Source organism: Ricinus communis, chromosome 3, assembly GCF_019578655.1.
Source record: "Ricinus communis isolate WT05 ecotype wild-type chromosome 3, ASM1957865v1, whole genome shotgun sequence".
NCBI lineage: Eukaryota > Viridiplantae > Streptophyta > Magnoliopsida > Malpighiales > Euphorbiaceae > Ricinus > Ricinus communis.
Window position 1 is genome coordinate 24,984,606 of NC_063258.1, and position 23,838 is coordinate 25,008,443.

General features: G+C 31.9%; 3 protein-coding genes across 6 annotated transcripts; 2 read left to right on the plus strand and 1 right to left on the minus strand.

Annotated features, from left to right (window-relative positions):
- Window positions 1–6,647: 6,647 nt before the first annotated feature.
- LOC8286596 (protein NUCLEAR FUSION DEFECTIVE 4) lies at window positions 6,648–11,754 on the plus strand. Of its 4 annotated transcripts, none has more exons than XR_001536123.3 (4): window positions 6,648–7,190; window positions 8,246–9,156; window positions 9,784–10,421; window positions 11,383–11,754. XR_001536123.3 is itself a non-coding variant. In XM_002531402.4 (3 exons), exons 1-3 carry the CDS (start codon window positions 6,867–6,869, stop codon window positions 10,271–10,273), a joined length of 1,725 nt encoding a protein of 574 aa, XP_002531448.2. In that variant the 5' UTR covers window positions 6,648–6,866; the 3' UTR covers window positions 10,274–11,754. The 4 variants fall into 4 exon arrangements, 1 of the variants encoding a protein (XP_002531448.2); XR_001536124.3 differs by having other exon boundaries at window positions 9,784–10,355; XR_001536125.3 differs by having other exon boundaries at window positions 9,784–10,331.
- Window positions 11,755–11,927: 173 nt separating this feature from the next.
- On the minus strand, window positions 11,928–12,927 carry LOC8286595. The gene has a single exon (XM_002531401.4). It carries the CDS (start codon window positions 12,895–12,897, stop codon window positions 12,013–12,015), a length of 885 nt encoding a protein of 294 aa, XP_002531447.2. The 5' UTR covers window positions 12,898–12,927; the 3' UTR covers window positions 11,928–12,012.
- Window positions 12,928–16,135: 3,208 nt separating this feature from the next.
- Window positions 16,136–19,992, plus strand: LOC8286594 (calcium uptake protein, mitochondrial). The gene is made up of 7 exons (XM_015726766.2): window positions 16,136–16,598; window positions 16,746–16,813; window positions 17,750–17,973; window positions 18,120–18,203; window positions 18,483–18,696; window positions 18,866–19,162; window positions 19,352–19,992. Exons 1-7 carry the CDS (start codon window positions 16,241–16,243, stop codon window positions 19,562–19,564), a joined length of 1,458 nt encoding a protein of 485 aa, XP_015582252.2. The 5' UTR covers window positions 16,136–16,240; the 3' UTR covers window positions 19,565–19,992.
- The last annotated feature ends 3,846 nt before the right edge of the window (window positions 19,993–23,838 follow it).

Below are 23,838 nucleotides of genomic sequence, written 5' to 3' on the forward strand. Positions count from 1 at the left end.
CTAGAGTAGTGCGGAATTCTCCGGACAAAACTCAAGTGACAATAGAGACAAGAGATACTTAGCGGTGGGGGCTGCTATTAGAATCTTGGTTTTGAAAGATAAAGTTATGTTATCAAGGAGAAATGAAAAATATAGTGTGAAAAAAATGAATGGTGCTTTTTCTTTTTTCTTCTCTACAAGTGTTACTATTAACTCTAGTATTGTAAAGTCATTCGAATAAAATTCAGTAAATCGGATTAACTTTCTTTTATCAAATAATGAGATTGTATTACTTGGATCAAGACATGATATGCACAATAATAATTAGGTATTTACCTTGTTAAAGCGGTTGTTGAACTCCTGAAGTTGCATATCATTTTAGAGATACTATGCTAACTAACTATTATACAATATTATTACAAATTATTTCTTAATCTCAAAACTTTAAGAAATATTTTAGTAAGATATTATACACTTTTATCAAGTGGGTAGATATTAAAATAAAAATAGATGGGATATTTAACATATTTCAAACTTCCTAGTCCCTCTGCATAAGAGTCTTGATTGCCTGGATGATTGGGTCGTTGGCTGTGGGATGTCGATGGGCTTCAAAATCATATGTTTGATGGTATTAAATGGGAGTAAGCAAAATCCAACTAAAACTAACAAATATTTTGAAAATAATAATATTTATGAAATTTATTCGTAAATATAAAATTATATACTTTAAATACAATAAAAGTTAATTTAATATTTTATATTATTATATTTATATATAATTAATTATATCTAAACTAAATTTTACAAAATAAATAAATTTTTAAATGAATTTTATATTAATAAGTCAACATATTTTATAATATCAAAATTTTTATTTTTTATATTTTTCTTTTTCAAATGATGTAAATATTTTTATATGTTTCAACCAACATAATATCACTTCACTTTATCCTTTTCATTTTATTTTTTATTTTAAAAAACAATACAATTTCAGTTTGGTTTAGTTTGTCTTAAAATAAGTTAAGGTAAACCGAATTGACTGGACTTTTATATTTTTCTTATTAGACTATTTTAAATATTATTATAAAATTTTAATAATTTAAAGGGTATTTCATATTATTAACTAGTTTAGCAAAAAATACATTATTTTCATTGATTTTGAAAAATATTACTAATCCAAAAATAATTTGAAAAATAAAAAATAGAGAGACGAACCAAAATCGTAAGATTTGATTGGGTTGATCCCTAAGTTTGGTTGTTTGGTATGTTATGAAATTTTGAGAAACTTCAAGTTTTTGAATTTTGGTTCAGTTCAATTTTGAATATAAGTTCAATAATATATTTAATTTTTTAATAGTCTTTTTTCCTGTTTGGCTTTATAAGTTAAATAATATTTTTAACTATTTAATTTTTTTCTATTTGGCTTTAGGGCATAAATATATATTTTTATGAGGAAATTTCACTTGTACGTTTTGTTTTTAAAATTACAAATTGAGGAACGAATTTAAACTTAGAAACATTACTCAAGTGAGATATGTATTTACCACCAGTCTAAGCATATTCACTTATATTTTATATTGGAGCTAATGAATAGTGAAAATCCATGGGATTGTTGACATGAAAAAGAAAAAGAAATTATTTCTAAAATATCCTAAAAAAATGATAAAATTATCATCTTTCAAAAATATTCTAAGTTGAAATTTTATTTCAAAAATACAGTAGTATATGTTAGATATATATATTTTTTTAAAAAAGTATATGTCATTAGCAATTTAGTATATATTTTTATAATTTTTATGATATTTAGTTATTTGATATATATTTAATATATGTTTAGTATCTAAAACTATTTTTTATTATCCATTTCATATATTTTATATATATTAAGTAAATATTTGATATATAATTAGTATCTAAGATTATCTTTTAATATTTATTTTATATTTTTAGTATTAATTTCACATATTTTAAAATTTATTTAATATATATTAGTATATATTCTGTATATAATCAATATCTGAAATTGTATATCTATAATTATTTTTAGTATCTATTTCATTTTCTTTTATCTATTTCACATATTTATTATATTTATGATATGTAGTAGGAACATAGTTAGTATATTATGTATATATTTAACATCTAAAATATGGAAAATACCACTACAAAAAAATCAAAGTACCAACATTAATAAAATATTTTCTTGCAACTTATGGTATAATCCGAAGTCTCAAACTCTGCTCTTCACAATTTACACCACAAGCAATGCCACCACAAGACATTATAGGTGAAAATGCCACTCCTTCTTTTCTTTTCTTTTTTAAATTCAAATATCAGAATTTAAAAAAAAAAAATGAAAGATGGGGCAAACTATTAAAAGAAAAAGAGCTTAGACATTTTACTACAACAGTAACTCTCACTTGCAGTTGGCACATCCAAACAACTAACTATTTCTTTCTTTTTGTAATTTTCATTATAAAGAAAAATTAATTAAAAAAACATAGAGCTTTGATGGTAAATGAATTTCTTTCTCAGTAAATAGGTAAAAAAGAAAATTCTCTTTGTCTTTCAAATTATTTCCATATTTGTAGGGAATTAAATATTATTAATATAAAAAGGAAAAGAACCATCAAGGATAAAAAGCCAAGTCGATGAAAAATTCCAACTAAGAACTAAGATAACTCATAATGTTAGAAAATGAACAAATTCACCCTGTAATAACTTTAAAACAGTAATAATTTTAATATTATTTAAATTAACATCAACTATTATAAATTAATTAAATATTAAGATAAAAATAAAAATAATATTATATTACATATATTTTTTCTATAATCAAATATAATAATAGAATGAGAATTATATTATATTGCATTATAATTTTTTATATTACATAATTGATTACATTATATTCTATTATATTATATTAAATATAGATTTATTATTATTTTTTTTAAATTTTGAATTTCTATTTCACATTCTTTTTCTCAGATTGTTACCAACTCAGATGAGATATAAACTGAAAAAGAGAGGAACAATGTATTATTAAGGACATACAAAGGATAAGTGGGGTTTTTGCTCCCTCTTGGTAACATAAGAAATAAGGGAGAAGTTTCACAGTTAAGAATATAAACTGCCGCATCAGAATACTTTTTCATCAAATTTATATTTATTGATATGGTATTTTTTGGTCACTCACAATTGACTCCAATAAGTGTATATAATAGACAAAAGAAAGAAAAAGTATTATATAATTGATATTATGTTATAGATAAATTACATAATGTACTACTAGTGGATATTTGGAAAGAAAATTGTGGGAACCCAAATATTTTTGATAAATGTCATATAACTTTTAAAAAGAATATGGCAGCCCATACTGCCTTGGAAAATTAAAAGAAAAAAGAAAAGTTTGGTTGGAGATAAAGGAATTTGTGAAATGGGCATGTCTTGCAGCTAGGAATTTATCGAGTTGGATGCTATCACATATAAATTTTACGTTTAATAAAAAATATAAATTTTTATTTTTATTTATTTTACAGAATGAATTAAATATGTAAAATTTGATGGTTAAAACTAACCGTGAATCAATGTTTTGAATTGAATTCAAATTTCAACTTGATTGAGCTAGGGAATAGTCAGCCTTACTCGGAATTTAATGGCTTTAAATTTATCCATTTTCTAGTGTCGATCACGGATCCACAGATCGAATCAAAAATTAAAACTTATATAATTAGTTGAATAAATCTTATAAAAACATATTGTCTTGTTTTTTTTTTTTATATATTAAATATCGTCTTGGACATAACACTCCTTAAAATCCTTGATTAACAAAATATAACAATCTCTACTCTGTCTGGCGACAAAGCTTTACAGTGAAGCTTGCCATGATGGTATTAAAGGCAAACTTTCTCAGGATAGGCCTCAGTTGTGCTAATAAGCTTTACAAGTGTATATCAACACGTTATTAAACATATATATATATATATATATATATATATATATATATATCAATAAGGATACTTAATTTTGGCTCACTGGTCTCTCAAGATTTATTATATTTTAAAGAATTCATAGTTTTCTTTTCAATGTTTAAATCTTTACATGAATTTTGTTAATCTTAAAAAGTCCTTCCCCATATGAGAGTTTAAGAATATGGCATAAAATAAAATAAAAATAATGCAAACAAAATGAATAGATAGAGTAAAAGAAAACAATGAACGACAAAAAGATAATAATAATATTTCTATACACGCTTTTAATTTAACTAGAAATATAATTAATATATATTAATTATTAAAAATAATAATAAATTTTTAAATAAATCATTATGAATCTCATATTTTCTTTTTCTCGCTCTATATAAAAGATAACCTCACAAGCTTAAGGGAAGCCTGGATTGATAAATGTAAAAAGTAATTACTAGCAAAACTAATATACTTTCAAATGAGGAGTAAGAATTCTAAAATGAAAAGAAAATTTATAATCACATCGGAAATCTCAAGTGATTCAATAAACTAAAATTAAGAAGTTCAATATTGTTATTAGTATAATTCTTTTTATTTATTCATAAATAATAATATTTTTACTAATGCTCCTAATTTAATTTTAAATAAGACGTAAAAAATAATAAAATTAAAAATTAATTTTTTTAAATTGAAATAATGTGATATATGTGGAAAAAAAGAAAAATCCAAGAACCCAAAGCTGGATATTGCCACATGCCCGTATCAGTTCACATAAACTTATTGATTCCGTTAGAAGAGAATTTGAAAAGCGCAATAAGTTAACAAGTAATCATGCATCAATTGCTGGGTTGGTCCAACAAAACAACAAACTAAGGCAATTATATATTTGGGCATAGATAAGAATCTGTCCTTATATAATCATAGTTACCGCCCATAATAAAGAATAGGCTTAATAACTTAAAAATAGCAATTTAATTTGCATTTTTTTATTAAATTTCAGTATTATGTTTTAATATTAATTTTAGTTTTAGTCTTGAGTAAAGTTTTTAGTTGAATTTTTCAATATAATGTAAATTTTTATGATAATAAAGAAAACGGAACGGAATAAAATTTTTTAATTCATTCTATTACTACAATTTTATTATTTAAGAATATAAAATCAATCTCTTTTTAAATATTAAAATTTCATTAGTCTTATGTACTTAAACAATAATATTTTTAAAATAATAGAAATGTCGACTCAATTTATTATTATTATCAGAATTTATATCATATCAGTAAATTTAATTGATAATTTTATTAAAAATTAAAATTAAAGTCAAATATAATACTAAAATTAAAATTTAAAAAAATAACATGCCAAATCTAATAATAAGTTAAAATTATATAATTTTTTTTTTACAATTAAGCCTAAAAAAATAGTAAAAAATTAATTCTTCTTTTATTCTATGAACAAATAGGCTGTAATATTACATAATAAAATATAATTATTTTCATATACTCCCCATAAAAAATTATATAATACATACTTAAACTCAAGAACTCTCCTATAATGCAACGCCCATTATATATTTACTTGATTTTATTATGTGAATCATTAAACCAGGCTTACAAATGCAATTTAGCAAGTGCATTACATGCCTCTCGATGCTTGTTAAGCTTTTATTTGTAAGCTTGATGTGATGATTCACATCATAAGATTATCAAATGAGTATTAAATTACATTTGTGGATAAGTAACTTCCCTTTGGAGTATTTTGGAAGGAATGCAGCAAACAAAAGAAGTGGGGTTTGTTCCATGAATCAGCAAAACTTAAACTAAACCAAAGAGAAGACAACTTTGACCGAAGTACGAAACTAAACAAACCCAAAAAGCTTTGGTTCGAAGACAGGTGGAGTGTAGTCCGGTTGCATGTGGAACCCATCTAAGTACTATGTCTTGGAGAGGACCCACAATTACGAATGCATGTTGGCCAAGACATCCTCTGTGGCATCATGAGATCTTTGCAACACGGCCCCACCTCACACGGGTTTGTCACGGCCACAGGCAGGCATTATTCCTACTCGGAGGAATGAGTGGGCTCACGTGGACGCACGCGAGTTCTGTCTTTGTATTTTATTACGACAGATAGGAGGGAGCCCTTGGATCCTTAGTCTTTTATATTGGGAATGGAGATTCAGAGCTTGCATTTTAATTCTTTAGTTTCTGAGTTGAAGGTTCCTTCTTCTGTTTTACCATTAAAATTTCACAATTTATTAACAGAATTATCGACCCATCAAATTCAACAGACGGACACATAAAGTAATGAATGAAAATGAGACAATTTATTAATATTTACGGTTACATCTACTGATTGTTTTATCTGTTTGTTTTAAAACTAATACAATGTGACGATAATTAAATTTTATTTTACTAAATGTGTGGGATATATGGTAAATTTTATTTGTGATATCACTTGAATTCGACTTGACATATTTATCAAATTTAAATATATATTTTTATTTTTTAAATTAAATTAATTGATAATTAAATATGTATTAATTATTTATTCTTAAGTATAAAATATTTATATTTTATTTATTTTCATATACATTTAATATATATAATAATTACTCTTTTAAATATTAAATAAAAGTACGGTACTTCAATAATTCTTTCGTAAATCCCAAATTAAAAACATGGAGAGAAGAAAACCAAACAAAGCTCCGCTTGGTTCGAAGGAAAGAGGGAAGGAAGGAAAAGAGAAAAAAAGAAACATAACACTAGTGTGACTTGAAAGGATGTCCAAATGCCAAGTCATAAAACATTTCTATACACTCACACTCGGACAACTCCTGTACCTTCCTCTCCCACTTTCCTCTCTCTTTTCTTCTCTTTTTGTAGAGTCTCAGTTACACCAATTAATCCAAAAATATCAATATGGTGAGGCTGAAAGCAGGATCAAGGCCACCGTGGGTAGGACTTGGAGCTGCTGTTTGGGTGCAGATAGCGTCAGGGAATGCTTACAACTTCCCTCTTTATTCTCATTCTTTAAAATCTGTTCTTGGTTTTAACCAACATCAGCTTACTATGCTTGGTGTTGCTAATGATATTGGTGAGAATGTTGGGCTAATTCCTGGTATTGCTTGCAACAAGTTCCCTCCTTGGGTTATTCTCTTGATTGGTTGTTTGGCTTGTTTCTTTGGTTATGGTGTTCTTTGGCTTGCTGTTAGCCGTACTGTTCAGTCTTTGCCTCACTGGTTGGTGAGTAGTTCTTGCTCATTGCTGATAATGGTTGAATTACCTTTCTTTTTTAACAATTTATGGAAATCTTTGATACCCATCTTGTTGTTTTGATTACTAATCCATATTTTACCAAATGGGTATTTGTAAAGATTAGTTCTTTAGATGATTCTTGGGATGGAAGGAGGTAGAGTGATATTTGAGTTAAATGGCACTTTAAATCTATAGATATTTTATTGACTTTTGTGATCAAATTTTAATAAAAGGAGTATATATGCCTTATATTCAAACGAAGATTTGAGTGAGTGATCTATTCTATGCGTGTGGGGCTATTTTGGAAGTTAGTTATTGTTTTCTGCTTTGATAATTGCAAAGTCTGTCTTGAAGTTTATGGAGGATAAGGCTCATATTTGTTTTTATTAATTGTAGCTTGAAGTAAATTTTTTGATGAAATAAAAGTTGTAAATTGGTAAAAATTCTACTTGGTCTGCCGTCTGCCCTGGCTGGTCGCTTGGAAGTGTTAGGAAACGTCATGATCATTGTGGTCTGAATTGATGATTGAAAGTAATGGGGAGAAAACATCATAAATAAACTATCCAAGATTACTTTGCCATATAGCTTTAGGGAGCCTGAAAGGGAACTGAATCTTGCAACAGAAAGAATTTATAAGAATAAGATGAATAAGAAAATCTTTAATTTTTGTTGCAATTTTTATGCAGAAACTTTAGTTCTGAATGTTTAGCAAATCTTATCTGCTCTTGCAGATTCTGTATTCAGGCATAGCTTAAGAGAACTATGCACGTTTTCCTTTGTGACATAATTGCCAAGCAAATTAAGTAGTAGCTTTTAGAAAATATGAACAGTAAAAGGGAGATGAACTATGTTTTATCCATAACTTATATGGTTTTCTTTGTAATCTATTTTAATTTATTCTGTGATCCAGATATTCTTACTAAGCTTGTTTTGAGGCTGACTACTGCCGCCTTTGGCCGAGTGGCATGTATTTCAAGATGGTAGTTTTTGAACTTTTCTAACAAACTGGACTTATTTATACTTTTCATTATCTGATCTTCCAGCTATTTCTTGCACTCTGTGTTGGCACAAACAGCAGCGCTTGGTTGAGCACAGCAGTGCTTGTGACTAACATGAGAAACTTCCCCCTTAGTCGAGGCACAGTTGCTGGTATTCTTAAAGGTTATGGAGGGATCAGTGCAGCTGTGTTCACTGCAATTTACAGCATGCTTCTTGATAATTCTTCCTCTAAGCTTCTGATGTTCCTTGCAATTGGAATTCCAGTTCTGTGTTTCATGATGATGTATTTTGTAAAGGCTTGTACTCCAGCTTCTGGTGAGGACTCTTCGGAACACTCCCATTTTCTTTTCATCCAGGCAACTCTTGTTATACTTGGATTTTATGTTCTCATAACCACAATATTGGACCACATGCTTCATTTGAGTTCCCCAATATCCTATAGTTTTCTTGCTATGATGATTATCCTTGTCATGGCTCCACTTGCAATCCCCATAAAGATGACAATTTGTCGTACTAGAGCCACTAAATCGGAATTACTTGACCAATCAGTTGAGTCTTCAGACTGTTTGGTACAAGCTGAAGGAAATGGAGAAAAAACTGAACCATTACTCAAATCATCTTCATCAACACAGACATTTGGTAGCTTTCGGGAAAACGATGAGACATCTGAGGTGGCTATGCTTCTAGCTGAGGGTGAGGGGGCAGTGAAGAAGAGGAGACGGCCCAGAAGAGGGGAGGATTTCAAATTTACTGAAGCCTTAGTTAAAGCCGATTTTTGGCTTCTTTTCTTTGTGTACTTTGTTGGGGTCGGTTCTGGGGTAACTGTGCTCAATAATCTTGCTCAGATAGGGATCGCACTAGGTGTTCATGATACCACAACCTTGTTATCACTCTTCAGCTTTTGCAATTTTGTGGGACGTCTTGGTGGTGGTACTGTCTCTGAACATTTTGTCAGGTTAGTAAAATCTAGCAATTTTGGTCATCATTTAGGCAACGTTTATTGAATAATTAGTCTATATGCCCATATCTACGTGGTTCAATGCACAACTTATCTAAAAGAAATTTTTCCAAGGATACAAAATGTGCTATTAAATATATCCGGTTACATCTACTGATTGACATGTCTTAGTAAAATACAAAATGCACTCAGGATGCAGTCCATCATAGGATCTTGAGCATACTGATGGTTTTTGGAATGGGATGTTCACTGGTATTATTGTGCATATGATTGGATTTGATGTCAAAATAATGCTCGGTTGTCATTGTCATATCATATGATGAGTATCAAGGTCACGAGCAAAACTATCTTTCCATCCACTCAATTGAACAGTGGACTTCTGATCAGACATGACTTGTAACGGTTTTTATTTCATTAATCAGCAAATATAAAGTTAAATATTGATTCTGTTCATATTATTTGCCTTCTGCCTTGAACTTCCTTATCGGCATACCCTGAAATTTCAAATTTGTGCATTATAATAGTTTGGCTTTACGTGTCCAGATGGTATCGAGTATTTCATTTCCCTATTTCATTATTTTGGCTGCATTATAGTTATTAATGTTGGAAATTTCTTATCTGCAGGTCAAGAACAATCCCTCGTACAATATGGATGACATGCACTCAAATAGTGATGATCATAACATACCTGCTGTTTGCTTCTGCCATTGATGGTATCCTTTATGCTGCAACTGCATTACTTGGTATTTGCTATGGGGTTCAGTTTTCTATCATGATTCCAACTGTCTCTGAGCTTTTCGGCTTGAAGCATTTCGGTATATTTTACAACTTCATATCGATAGGAAATCCACTTGGAGCATTCCTCTTCTCAGGTCTCCTAGCAGGATATATATATGATACGGAGGCAGCAAAGCAGCAGGGGATGAATCTGTTGTTGGGCTCAAGCATCGCCTGCATAGGTCCAAATTGCTTCAGGCTAACCTTCTTGGTTCTGGCCGGCGTCTGTGGTGTGGGCTCCATCTTGAGCCTTATTCTAACTATGAGAATATGGCCTGTTTATGAGATGCTTTATGCTGGGGGTTCCTTCAGGCTACCTCAAACTTCAGCTCATTAAAGTTATTGTTGCATGGAGGTTTGAAGTCATTAAGAAAGCCATTCCTAATGAAGCACATGTTAGTATAGATACTTCAGATCCAGTAAGTTTAGGGTTTAGGATTTCAGTCAGTTCAATTCATGTTTGAGTGGCCATCCATCAATTCAAGGTGCATCAAATGCTTATTACTCTGATTATGATGCTAAAATCATTCTATTTTAAAACAAAATGTGAATTAGATTATGTTCCAATTTACACTAATGCGTGAAATGTATGTGCACACCAATCATAAATATTAATTTGCTGAAGATTTATTATGCCAAAGATATTTTAACATATTTGATTAAGAGGAGTTTTCTAAAAGAAAGAAATAAGAGGCAAATTGAGTTAGTGACCATTAAATTCCGAGAGGTAAATTTTATCAACAGCATAAATGTGCATACAATGAGCATAATTATCATTGACAATGCATACACCTTGTCTTTATAATCAATGCCTAACCAAACAACTTACCCTTTGGCTTATTTATGTTTATGGTGAAGTTATTTCATCAAAGCTTATAAATAAGGTGCCAGGGGGAAATGACCATCCTTGTCAATTAGTAGGATAGGTAGGGTGTGGCACCCTCATTTAGCCTAGAAAATATATAAGATGACAGATGCATTCTCATCAGTTACCTCTTAATGTAAATTTTTTAATTGTTTATCTGAATATATTACCTTCTAACTTGAGTTTTTAAGTAGGCTTGATGGAGTTGGTGGTCGTTATTAATAATAAATGCTAATTATAGGAGATCAGTTGTTCTAAGTATCTGCAGGATAGATTTTCAAAGCCAAACAACAGTCACCTTAACAGCTATTTGCATCAGGCAAGGAGTACATATGGAGTTCCTGATATAATTGAAACTGAGATACCTTTCTACTAAAGCTGTTGTTTAACATCAGTTGCGGGTGGCATTCTGTTGAAGCATGAATATGGTGGCAAAGATATGACTTTTTGCTCCCCGCAAGTGGGAAAAGAGAAAAAGAATAGGATTTATGGAATGTAGATGCTTTAAGTTCTTATATTTATTCGTATTGGTTACGGTAGTTGCTTTAGTTATATGTATTAAATGTTGCTATTGATTGCAGGGATAACGAAAGTGATGTAGAAAGGCAGTTGTTAGAGCAGCAGCATAGTTGGCGCCTTGCTCAACAGATAAAACCTCCTTGCAGAGTTATAGATGAAAATTTACAGTGTTTATAGAAGTTTTTGTAAGTATTTATTCATCGGCAGCTAGAGAATCAGAAATCAACCAACTGATGATGTGAGGTGTTCTAGTACGGATTGCAGTTCTCATTACATAACTGCTTAGAAAGCAGTCTTTTATTACAGAACCAGATTTAGGTAGCAGTAGTTGCAGCCAGTATTGATACTTTTTAAGTGTCTGTTGTTCTCACTTATTTGCCTGAACTGCTGTACTATAAAATCATTAAATATACTTCAGTTTTGGTGGTGCTTAATTTCTGTGAACTACTGTTCTTTTAAATGTTGCCTAGAAGACCTCTACGCGAAATCAAAATTCAGAATCTTGAATCAAGCAAGTACAACAGAAAGCCTGAGAACAATACACAAAAACAATGACTTATTTTGTGGTCATTTTCTAAAATTTAAAACACTTAAAATCATATGAACATCAGATAAACAGACATTATCTTTGAAGATGTAGTAGAATTAACAAAAATGAAGAAGAAGAGATAAGACTTTCTAAGAAACTAAGTTCAAGTGGGTTTCATGTCTTGGAAAAGTTCAGACCACAAGGACTGATCATCAAAATCATCAGGTATCATTCTTTCCTTGTTACTATCTAACGGTCTAGGTACTCTTGGGCTTCTACCACCACCCGTGGACTTTTGTTGCACTCTTCCATCTGAACTACCGTACAGCTTTGGACTCCTGTATGCAAACACCAATCTATCATGAACTTTCCCGTCCAAAGGGCCAGACAATCTCAAGTTGTTTCTACTGTTGTTAAGCATCAAATTTTCTGGTACTCTTCCATCCAAAGGCCCAGATAGCTTCAGAACTCTTGGATTTTGCATCAAATTTTCAGGTATTCTTCCATCCAAAGGTCCTGATTTTGCTTGCCTCCTGGTTTTGATTACTTGAGGCTGCAGCTTCTCTACTTGAAATTCCTTGTCACTCTTGTAGTTTCTTGTCAATCCTCCTCTGCGCTGCCCCTTATTTCGGACTGGCTCCGGCAAAGCCTTGAACACAGATTCCTGATCATGAAAAACCAACTTGCCAATACACTTCCTGATGCTCTTTTTGGTTTTGTTGATTGCATTCTTGAGCTTGCAAAGACTAGTAGTACCTGCCCCAGCTTCCTTTCTAGCAAGCTTGAGTATTTCAAGCCTATGCTTAGCTACTGAAATGCCCATACTTTGGAGAAACTCATGGTTGAAGTAGGTTAAGTCTTCAGCTTGAAGCTCATTTCTTGCAAAAGCAAGGCCATATTCATAGATTAGTGAAGGCTCAAGACTGCTTCTAGATAACCAAGAGAACCAGTCCATGGCTAGCTTTGGATTGTGTTGTGTTGTGGTATGGTATAAGATACAAAAACAAAATATAAGGTGGTGATGTAAATATATATGAGATAAATACATGGTAACATGTGATGTGAAGTGGTCCTTAAAATATATGTACATAAATAGATAAGGGGGAGGAGGAGAAGAAGAGTAAGTAAATGTGGTTGGGTACGTTATTGGGATTGATACTATCATCTCTTCTTTATTAAATTTGGAAGGTAGCTGACATATATTGACAGTGACAATAACAAATTTGGAAGTCGAGGTTAGTTATCTTTTAGGTTGTAAGAGCATTAACTTTTTTGTTTGATCTGTTTTTTTGTCTACTTATAAATTTGAATTTGTTTATTCAAGTGTGAATGATATCTCTGTTCCACAATTACAATTTCTGATGACAATCATATATGAAGAGATAAATAACCTTTGCCAACAAGATACTATGAGCTCACGTATTTACTATATCCGTGGTGTAGCAGATCAGCTAGCTAACAATGCTCTTTTCTTGTTAACAAGTGCTAAAACTTAGGTAGTTTATGAGAGTATGGTGGTAAAAGAATGGGAGGGGAAGTAGATATTCTGATTCTTGTTATTGTGGAGAAAGTAACTAATTATTTCGAGAGGCTAGATAACTACAATTTCTTTTATTTTTAACATTTAATTAATCAATATTTTTTCATTTAAATATTCTAAGAATTAATACTAATTTTTGTTTGATTAATATTATCAGTTAAAAGTTTCAATCATAGAATACTATTTATTAATTTGATCTTTATCTTAATAATTTGATGAGTGAAAATTAAATTTCACATAAAATAATTATTTATGTTCTTAAAATAATAATAATAATTTATATTTTTCAAATATTTTTTGATATTATAATGTTATTTAAATAAAAAAAATTTATTGAGCTACTAAAGTATTTTAAAAATTATTTAATATTAATTGATGATATACAAATTATATTTATCATATATATTTATTTTTATTTTTAGAGAATATGAATATTTTTTATTAAAAAAATATTAAACATCTCGCTTATATTTTTTTAATTTTTGTCCACCTAATATATGACATATGATATTTTTATTAAAAAAATTAAACATCTCGCTTTTATTTGTTTTAATTTTTGTCCGCCTGATATGACATGATATTTTTATTAAACTATTTCGTTATAATTTGAATTTTAGAGATACTTTTATAAAAATATTTCATGTCACATGGACAAAAATTGAGACAAATAAAAATGGGTTGCGAATCATTAATCTTATTGATTTCTAGCTTTCGTAGAAGTAGGGTACTGTAATACCAAAAAAAATGCCTGAGCTGGCATTTGCATACGAGGGTGTTCTTTACTGTGCTTGTGCAATGTAGGTGGGATTTATCCCTTTATAACAAAAAGAAAGAAAAGGGTAAGAAAATATAGTTGTTAAGTTACCATATTTGCAAAGAACTCAGAAGACTGATAAATGATACATGTCCCATTTTCTAACCCTATATAATTGCAACTAATAGCTAGTGGGACTACCCACTTTAGTAGTTAAGCTTCATTGCATGGCGCAGTGCTAATTAGGGTACACCCCCAACTTCAACAACAAAAATGGCGTTATAAAATGGCACCTAACTGTACAACATTTTTAAACTTCTGCAGAAAGCAGGTTGAAGAGGCACCTAATTCATTTCCAGAATAAAACCTCGTCTGAGAACTAACTATGTCGTTATATAACATAATTATTTGAAAACTAATATTTCAGATAGTTATTAAGTGTTGTTCTTGAGTAACAGCAAAGACAACGGAACTATTAAAAGGGAAAGAAAAATGGCCATTGTTGATGTGGTACCGAATCTCCCTTGTGATATGGTACATTCTACTCATGAACAAAACGACCAAAAAGTCTATCAGTTTGGTTACCCCTTAGATTTTAATTAAGAATGTGACTGTGGTAGCTGGCAATTGTGAGCATGGAATATAGTCATATGGGGGCTTCATAATCATGGGACCCCATGGGAAGATATTTATGAGTATGAAATTAGAGGAAAGATACTGAAAGTTTTAGAGGACCCTTTGAAGTTTTATGAAGTGCACAGTTTTATCATTGAGTTGAACTTTGAGATGCTAAGTATTACCTAGAAATGACTACAGGTAGAACGAGTTTTTCTAATCTTATTCTTGTTGATTAGAGGGAATTTTGTGATTTTCATTCTTGTTCTTTAGGAACTTGAAGTGTAAATAGTGATTAGAGCAAGAAAAAAAGAAGACCTGGGTGAAAATATAATATGAGATATTCAAGCACCAGCAATATCAAGTTAATCCCGGAAATTGGAATAGATTTTCATATGCCAATTGTATCGATTTGAAACTCTAGGGAAGGGCAACAATCTGGATAGGTAAGATTAATAAATAAATAAAAAACTTAAAAATGGGCAGCAAGAGCAGGTAAAGAGGCTAAACTAATCTGAGTAAAAAAGTCAAAGGTTGGGTATCCAATTATGAAATCATAATTGGACTCTGATGCTATTGATTAGTCAATTACCAAATCCACATGACATTATCATAATCAAACGAGTATTTATTTCTCGATGTGGTTAGGTTATTATAATATATATAGGCAGGTAGGTAATCATTAGCAAGTGCCCAAAGAAGGGGTCAATGGCCTAAATACCAACCATAGTTTGGACCCAAATTAAGGATTTGTTTGAAACAAATTTTGGATTACAAATTAGGGGTTCTATTTATTTAGTTATGATATTATTTACATTATATAACTTAGACTATTATATTTGTCAGTCTCAACATAATGACAAAAAAATTCAAGTAAACTCAAAGTATGATTTTTTTTTTTTAAAATTCATATATAGTTAGGGTCCAATGATCAATAAAAAAAATTTATTTGTTATTTTAATATTAAGATATGATAGGAGGCTAGGCCTCAACAAATGGGTAGGATAATACGTAACTTTTAGTATTAGAGTTTATTTTCACATTTCAAACTATAATTTTGTAGTCATAGAAGAAATAATTTTATTGATTAATGTAAAACTCGTTTTGTATTTATAATAATTAAATCCAATTATCGACCATAGATTAATATGACATGATTTCAACATTGTGACTATAAGCCAATAGGTATACAATCTAATAAGCAATGTGTCGTATACAGTATACTCTGCCACAGGTTATCACTCGCTGGTTACCGAGAGAAATTAAAGGGCGCGCTTAACTGACTCAACATAACTAACTAACGAAAAAACGGTTATATTAACTAACTCAAACTTTAACTAACCCCAATTCTTTCGGTCAACAACAGCCATTCTTGATTCTTGATTCTTAATTCTTCTCTTATTACTTAATTTCATTCAGAATCCTGCAATCCTTTTCTCTTCTTTCTGTTTGTAAGAACAATTCTTTTCTTTTTTTGCACTAATGTTTTCTCGAGCACCCTTAAGAAAATCCTCACATTCTATCAATCGAGTGCTAAGCAATCAGCAGCTCTGCATTCGCCACTTCATCAACCAACCAGAAGGCCCCTCTTCCTCGTCATCTTCATTGAGGCCATCCTTTGGTGGGTCTGGCAATGGTAATGACCAGAAGAGCAGGGACGCCTTGTTGAAGTTGCTGCTAAGATGGGTGCCTTCTTCCGGGGTTGTGATTGTTGGTTTTAGCTATTGGTACTCTTCTTTCAATGATGAGGATTCTTTTGTGTCATTGGCCGAAAGTGCGGTATGGGAGTCAGGTAATGATCTTTTTCCGCCCAAGGAGAAGCACAAGTTCCTCTTCAAAGGTAGGTACTTCATTTGTTTGTGATTTGAGTTTTAGTTTTGTTGAGGGAATTCATGTTTTAGATACACAGAAGTATGTAAGATATTATAGTAATGTTTGGTTCTGTTATTAAATAGAAACATACTGAAAAATCTAACCAATATTTCAGATTCTTACCGGAGAAGAATTTTCTTTAATTACGAAAAGCGCATTCGGATGACAAGTCCCCCCGAAAAGGTGACATAACTCTTTCCACACGTTCAATAATTTCACTGGATTATGCAAGCATTTATAAGATAACATTCCTGTGCAAAAAGAAAAAAGAAAGAAGAAGAAAACAAGACAATATAAGAACTGAAAACCAAAAATTATATTGCAATGGAAAAAGAATTTGCAAAATAGAAATGGTGTTGGACATATGGTGCTAGACGCATTGTTCTGGGCATTATATCCATTAAGGATTACATGAATAGACACATTTTTCATTGAGAAGTATAAGGCTATAAATGGCAACAAACTTGACTCATAAAATTCTAAGTACATTAAACATAAAATGACTTTGCATTAACGAAAATTTAGTGATAATAATATAATGTTTTCTGTATTTCAATAATAAAGACTCCTAACTCTAAATTTTTTTTTGAAATTAAATGCAACTTAAGTAACATATCTTCAATTCTCCATGCAAAATCAATTTCAAACTCAAGGTAAATAACATGACCAGCAATTTGTGGAAACAGGGTTGTTAGTTACATCTTGGAAATTTCTACTTTACAAACTGCAAAAGTTATTAGGGTCCGTTGCCTTCAGATTTAGGATATTGTATCATCAGGACAATGATTCTTCTTTGTGCTAGGTGCACCAACGCACATCCATTTGAAGCTAAGCTTGGACTAAGCTAGGCATGTATGGCCATGTGAGGCCAATGCTGCCGTCGCCAGGGCCAGTGGTGTCTGGATCTGGCATTACAGCATGTCTCTGAAATGGCCACAACCTTAAATGATAGCCATGATCCCAATTATCAATTGGCCTTACTAAAAAAAAAATCAAGAAAAAGTCGTTCAGAAGCATAGAATAAAGAAGGAAGGTTCTCCTTATCCTCCTGATCGTACTCTGTGTGGAAATAACCTGTGTAACCTTGATCCTGAGTTCTCATTTCATTTACCCTTTCAGGTTTTTGAGTACTTTGCATCTCTTCGGACCCCTGCTGGAGATGTTCTCATGACACCAGCAGACTTGATGCGAGCAGTCGTTCCCGTGTTTCCTTCATCAGAATCAGATCGTGTTAGAGAGGGCTTTCTGAGAGGGGAACGACTCCCTGGCGAGTTGCAGTGCGAGCCTTCAGAATTTTTCATGCTCTTTGATACTAACAATGACGGACTCGTATCTTTTCCGGAGTGAGTGCCAATTATCCATTTAAGACTCATATGAACTTATTTTTAGAAAATTCTACTTTAAATCAACCTCAATTACAGTGTGCTAAGTTTTCTGTTAAATAATTTTGTGCTCTTAGTCAACCCTTTTCATTCTTTTTGGTTCTCAGGTACATCTTTTTTGTTACACTTCTCAGCATTCCTGAATCAAGCTTTTCTGTGGCATTTAAAATGTTTGACCTCGACAATAATGGGTAGAACACTTGCGCTTTCATCAGACAGCTATATTGTAGTCTTAAGAATTCCCATTTCTGTCTCTTTGGAGACCGGTCTCTATGTGTTAATGAACTTGTGGTCTCTTGTGGTTTTATCATCAAAATTATAGTGTTCACTTTATTCCTTTTACATAGAATTCTAATTATCATTGCTCATTTCCCGTTGATTGTCCAAAAATTTTGTGGTACATTAGCATCTGTGTTAACGTTTGCTTCTTAGTTTGTGCCTCATAAACTGATTTATGCGTCTTTTGCCAGAGAGATTGATAGGGAAGAATTTAAGAAGGTGATGGGTTTAATGCGAGCACAAAACAGGCAAGGGGCAACCCACAGGGATGGACAGCGACGAGGACTCAGAGTTTTGCAGCCTGTGGAGAATGGTGGACTGTTAGAGTACTTCTTTGGCAAAGATGGCAAGACCTGTCTACAGCATGAAAAATTTGTCCAATTTCTAAGAGACTTGCACGATGAAGTAAAACTACATGCTTTTCGCTCTCTCTCTCTGCATAATTCTGAAATTGACCTGCCATGAAAATTTCAAGTTAGAAAAAAAAACTATTTTTAAATCAGATCTTTATTTGAAAAATCATCAATTCCTTACGATTTGTATAGGGATACACTAAAGATATTGAATTTTACAGATTTTGAGGTTGGAATTTGCACATTATGACTTCAGAACTCGTGGAACTATTTCAGCTAAAGATTTTGCCTTATCTATGGTTGCATCTGCTGACATTAGCCATATAAACAAGTTGCTAGATCGGGTTGATGAACTAAACAATGAGCCTCATCTTCGGGACATTAGAATTACATTTGAGGAGTTCAGAGCATTCGCAGAGCTACGGAAACAACTACAGTCTTTGTCTCTGGCCATTTTCAGTTATGGAAAAGTGAATGGAACGCTAACAAAATATGACTTCCAGAGAGCTGCATCCCAAGTATGCATTTGATACAAGCTATTCTAATATTCTGATTATTGATAGTTTCTTTAGAATCTCATCAATTCCTATCCTATCTTAAGTTGATTTTAGCAGTGGGCTAGTAGCTTAGACAGCTTCATGGTCGAGTGCCTGCCTACGTAGTGTAATTCACCTTTCAAACTAATGCAGTTATTCAACTTTCATCAGGTATGTGGCGTCTCCATTACGAACAATTTAGTTGATATCATATTCCATGTATTTGATGATGATCGGGATGGAAGTTTAAGCTCGGATGAGTTTATAAGTGTTTTGCAAAGAAGAGAAAAGGACAATTTGGTGCCTGGTGATGCAGGTTTCAAGGGTTTAGTATCTTGCTGTACCAGATGTGCCAAAAATTACTCTTCTGCAAAGCTTCTTTAAATTATCAGCTGATACATGGTGTGATCCTGTAAGCATAAGGGTTTTACTGGCTATGATACGTTGGCGCTACAGAAGAATTCCTGGGGCCGAACTTTGGTTTTGTTTGCGTGCTTGAAGGCTAGTTTTCAAAATTTCAATCATAGACTGCTATTATTATCGAATTCTTTCACATTCTTTTTGTGCAGAATGGAAGCCAAAGTATCCACGGCCTTACTACATACACCAGAGAACAAGTCCTCTGCCTTGCTGAATTAAAATTGTACAGTCTGTTTGAGTTAATACATGTACATATCTTTCAATCTCATTGAATAAAGTTTCTTGATAAATTGGCATCTGCTGTACTTATATTCTTGGTTTGATATATAGTAGAAAAATGTAATGCAGTTTGATGCAATTCTGAAATGTTTATTGCAATGTGTTGATCAAGATTGAATTCTCATAATTGCCACAATGAGTACAAGGAAAGTCATTAGTCATCTTAATATCATCAATTTGGCTGGTGAAGGCAACAAGATTGCATTAGCGTATTCCGCGGTAATAGGGCACATTGATATCAAAATTTTGGCCAATTTTTTTTATTGGTACCAAAATTTAACTTTTTATTTATTAAAACTTTAATTTTTATTATAGGCGATGATATGCATTGAGAATACGTAGAGGGGGATCTCCATATCAGTATTTCACTCACCATTCACGTTATATTTAGCTTTAGTTAAATTGCCCTGTTAATATTAAGATTTTGCCACTTATATTCAAACAATACCAATTCTTCAATTTGTTTCTATTTAATACGACAATCATTATTTCTGTTTCGATTGATGGTATGTGACCAATATTTATTGAAAAAAGCAACCCTAAAGATTTGAGATCAAAAGCAGTTAGTGTGACCATTGAATAAGTTTTTTCAGCTTGAGTTGGGTTAAAAGCACGAAATGTATTTGCACCATCACTATCTTTAAATAAAGTATTTTCTACATTAGCACCATGAATAGCGCACAGTAGAGCAGCGCCAAATACGCCGACAACTTCCATCATATGAAATGGGTTCACGTCCAGTTATGAAACCCTTGAAAAAAGAGGATGAATCGAAATATAGGTGCTGCACTAAAACTATACGCAAAAAACAACAAAATTGACCTAGTGGATAAATTAGGAATACATAAACAAAAATAACAATTAGACCAGAGACTGCAATTGCATTATAAGGTCGCAATTGCACAGATCGAGCAAATTCAAATTGACATAACATAACACCTATTAGCCCGAAAGCATCGTGGAGAGCAACAAATTCCAAAAACCACCTAATTGACACCAACGGGAGTAAAATCTCCTTGTGCTGGAGACTCGTCTAAATGCGAATCCCATGAGAATTAAGAACATGCCAATACTCGACAGTCCATCTAGATTACTAATATATTCGATAGATGAATTTGAAAAATCAGAAACTCACTTTTCTCCTGATCTTTAAGGCTATTACAAACATGGAAATAATTAGTACTTTTTCTATAAATACTCATCTGAAAGATTAATAAAAGACTATACTAATATGATCCTCAAACACTATTTCTTAAGCTCCTACTTAAAATGAATCACATTATTATTGCCTTACACTTTTGCTGACATTAATATCCCTTCAAATTCATGTGATTTTTTGCTGATATAGTAGCCATAAATTCACCTAAGCATGACACTAGTTAACACATCCTTAAAAAATCATCAAAATCTTAATAGGTACTATCAATTAAAATAGTAATGATGAGTATGGTACTAAAAAAATAAATTAAAAAATCTGTAGCATTTGGATATAAGTAACAAAGTTTTGGTATCTATAAGGCAATTTACCTTATTTATTAAGCGTGACATGAACTATCTATAAGATGCTGATATGGAGTTTCTCCCTCCGCACTATAAAAAAATTAAATGATTTTCAATGAGTACCATCATCAATAACGAAAGCTAAAATTTTGGTACCAAAAGAGAAAGAGAAAATATATTAATACCAATTAAAAGCATAAATCAAAATTTTGGTAGTAAAGAGGCTATTTACTGCGTATTCTATAAGGTTTTCTTGAACACCATGAACATGTGAAATGACACTCAAAGTTGAGCTGTTTTCACCGTTGACTACAAAGTCAAGGTCTCCTCCCAACACTGCAAGTTAATTATTAGCTTTCGGATTATCCTAATTCATTGGCACGATAATCAACCAAGAGAGAAAAAATAATTAATATATTGACATCCCAAATATTTGCAGACTGTACAACACCACCATATCAACTCAACGCAGGCAAGCACTTGCATTGAATGGTGGTTTTTGTATATCAAATGGGGCTAAACTGTTTATAAATAGTGATGATTTTAGTCTTGTTAGAAGCATGGTGGTGTGATGCTTGTTCATAGCATGACAGAAATGCTTTATTGCAACTCAAAGCCTCCTTCAATTATCCTAATGGAAGTTCTCTCCCTTCTTGGGGTCAGACACTGATTTCTGTAAATGGAAGAGCGTGGAGTGCAGCGTTGTTACAAGACGAGTTTCGAAACTCTTCCTTTCGAAGACGAGGGATCCGAGCTTGGGAGATTGGTACCTGAACGCCTCCCTGTTTCTTCCCTTGGAAAAACTTAACCTTCTCGAGTTGAGGGAAAATCATATAGCTGGTTTTGTTGGGAATGAAGGTCTGCCTCCGCTGAAGCAATCACAGTACTTCCATTTCTTGGTTCTTAACATAACTGTTTACTGATGCAGGTTTTGAAAGATTTTCTAGACTCAGAAATCTGGAGCTTCTTGATTTAAGTGATAATGCATTCTACAACAGCAGTATACTATCATCTCTAAGTAGTATTTTTGTTGAGATATGATGACATAATGTTTGATACAAGTACTGATGTAATAAAATATTTTGTTATTCTTCATATTAGATTAGGTAATATTTTAATTAATGTTTGATGTAAAATATGGAGAAGCTTATTTCTAGCTTCCGTCTTGTAGACAAACTTTCTTAAATCATGAAAGTTTAGTTAACAAACCTCTAGCATAACTCATGTATAAATATGTTATATCAGCTAATGAAAAGCAAGTCAAAAAAAAAAAAATCTTCTGCTTCATGCCAACAAATGATATCTGAGCTTTCTTGATCTTGCGGGACTGTGTGACTGTCTAAAGATAAATAAAAAAAATCATTCTTTTTTTTCAATTGATTTGCTTCTTTTCTCCTTTTCAATGACGTCTAGCAGCACTTCTCTTGCACCTCGTCTTGGACTATGGCAGTATGTGGAAGAGAATAGAGTTATTCTTCTTCTGAGACAGAACCCAACACTACATCAAATAAGGCAGCATGAAGAAGAAGTTGTGAAAAACTCCAAAGGCCCTGTCCTACATTCATGCAGCTATTTCAGATTCTATATTCACCAAGATCATAGCTTGTGAATCAATACATGAGGCTTAGGAGAAATTGAAGACAGAATTCCAAGGATCTAATAAGACAAGACAAATGCAAGTTTTTAATTTGATCAAAGAATTTGAGCTATTAAAGATGAAAGATATAGAGAAGGTGAATGACTATGTGGATAGAGTCATGAAGATAGTCAATCAGATAAGGTTGTTGGGAGAAGAGTTGGAAAAGAGGAGAATTGTTGAAAAGGTTATAGTGACTCTTCCAGAAAAATTCGAAGCAAAAATTTCTTCTCTTGAGGATGCTTGGGACATGTCTCAAATAAGTTTGCCAGAGCTAACAGATGCTTTATTGGCTGTTGAACAAAGAAAAGCACTCAGGGAAGAAGAAAGTGTAGGAGAAAAAGCACTTGCAGCAATACAAAATATGAGTTCACAAGAAGGAGGATCAAAGAACCAAACTGTTCACAAGAAGGAAAAGAACAAGAAAATTGGAAGATGGAGAGGCAAAAAGGATAAATATCCTCCTTGTCCCTACTTCAAAAAATCAAATCACATAGAGAACTATTGTTGGTTCCGGCCTGGTGCTCAATGTAAGATCTGTAAATAATTTGGTCATACTGAGAGGGTATGTACCATAAGAAATGACCAACATACACAGGTACAACTAGCTCAAACAACAGAAAATGGTGATTATTAAGAGGAGAAGTTGTTTGCTGCCACTAAAGTTGAAGAATGTGGTGTTTCAGTCGAAAGTGCTGATGTATGGTTAGTTGATAGCGGATGCACGAACCACATGACAACAAGCTTAAAAAGCTTTGAAGATCTTGATATGAATTATTCCTCAAAAGTCAGAATTGGAGATGGAAGACTTGTTGATGTTAAA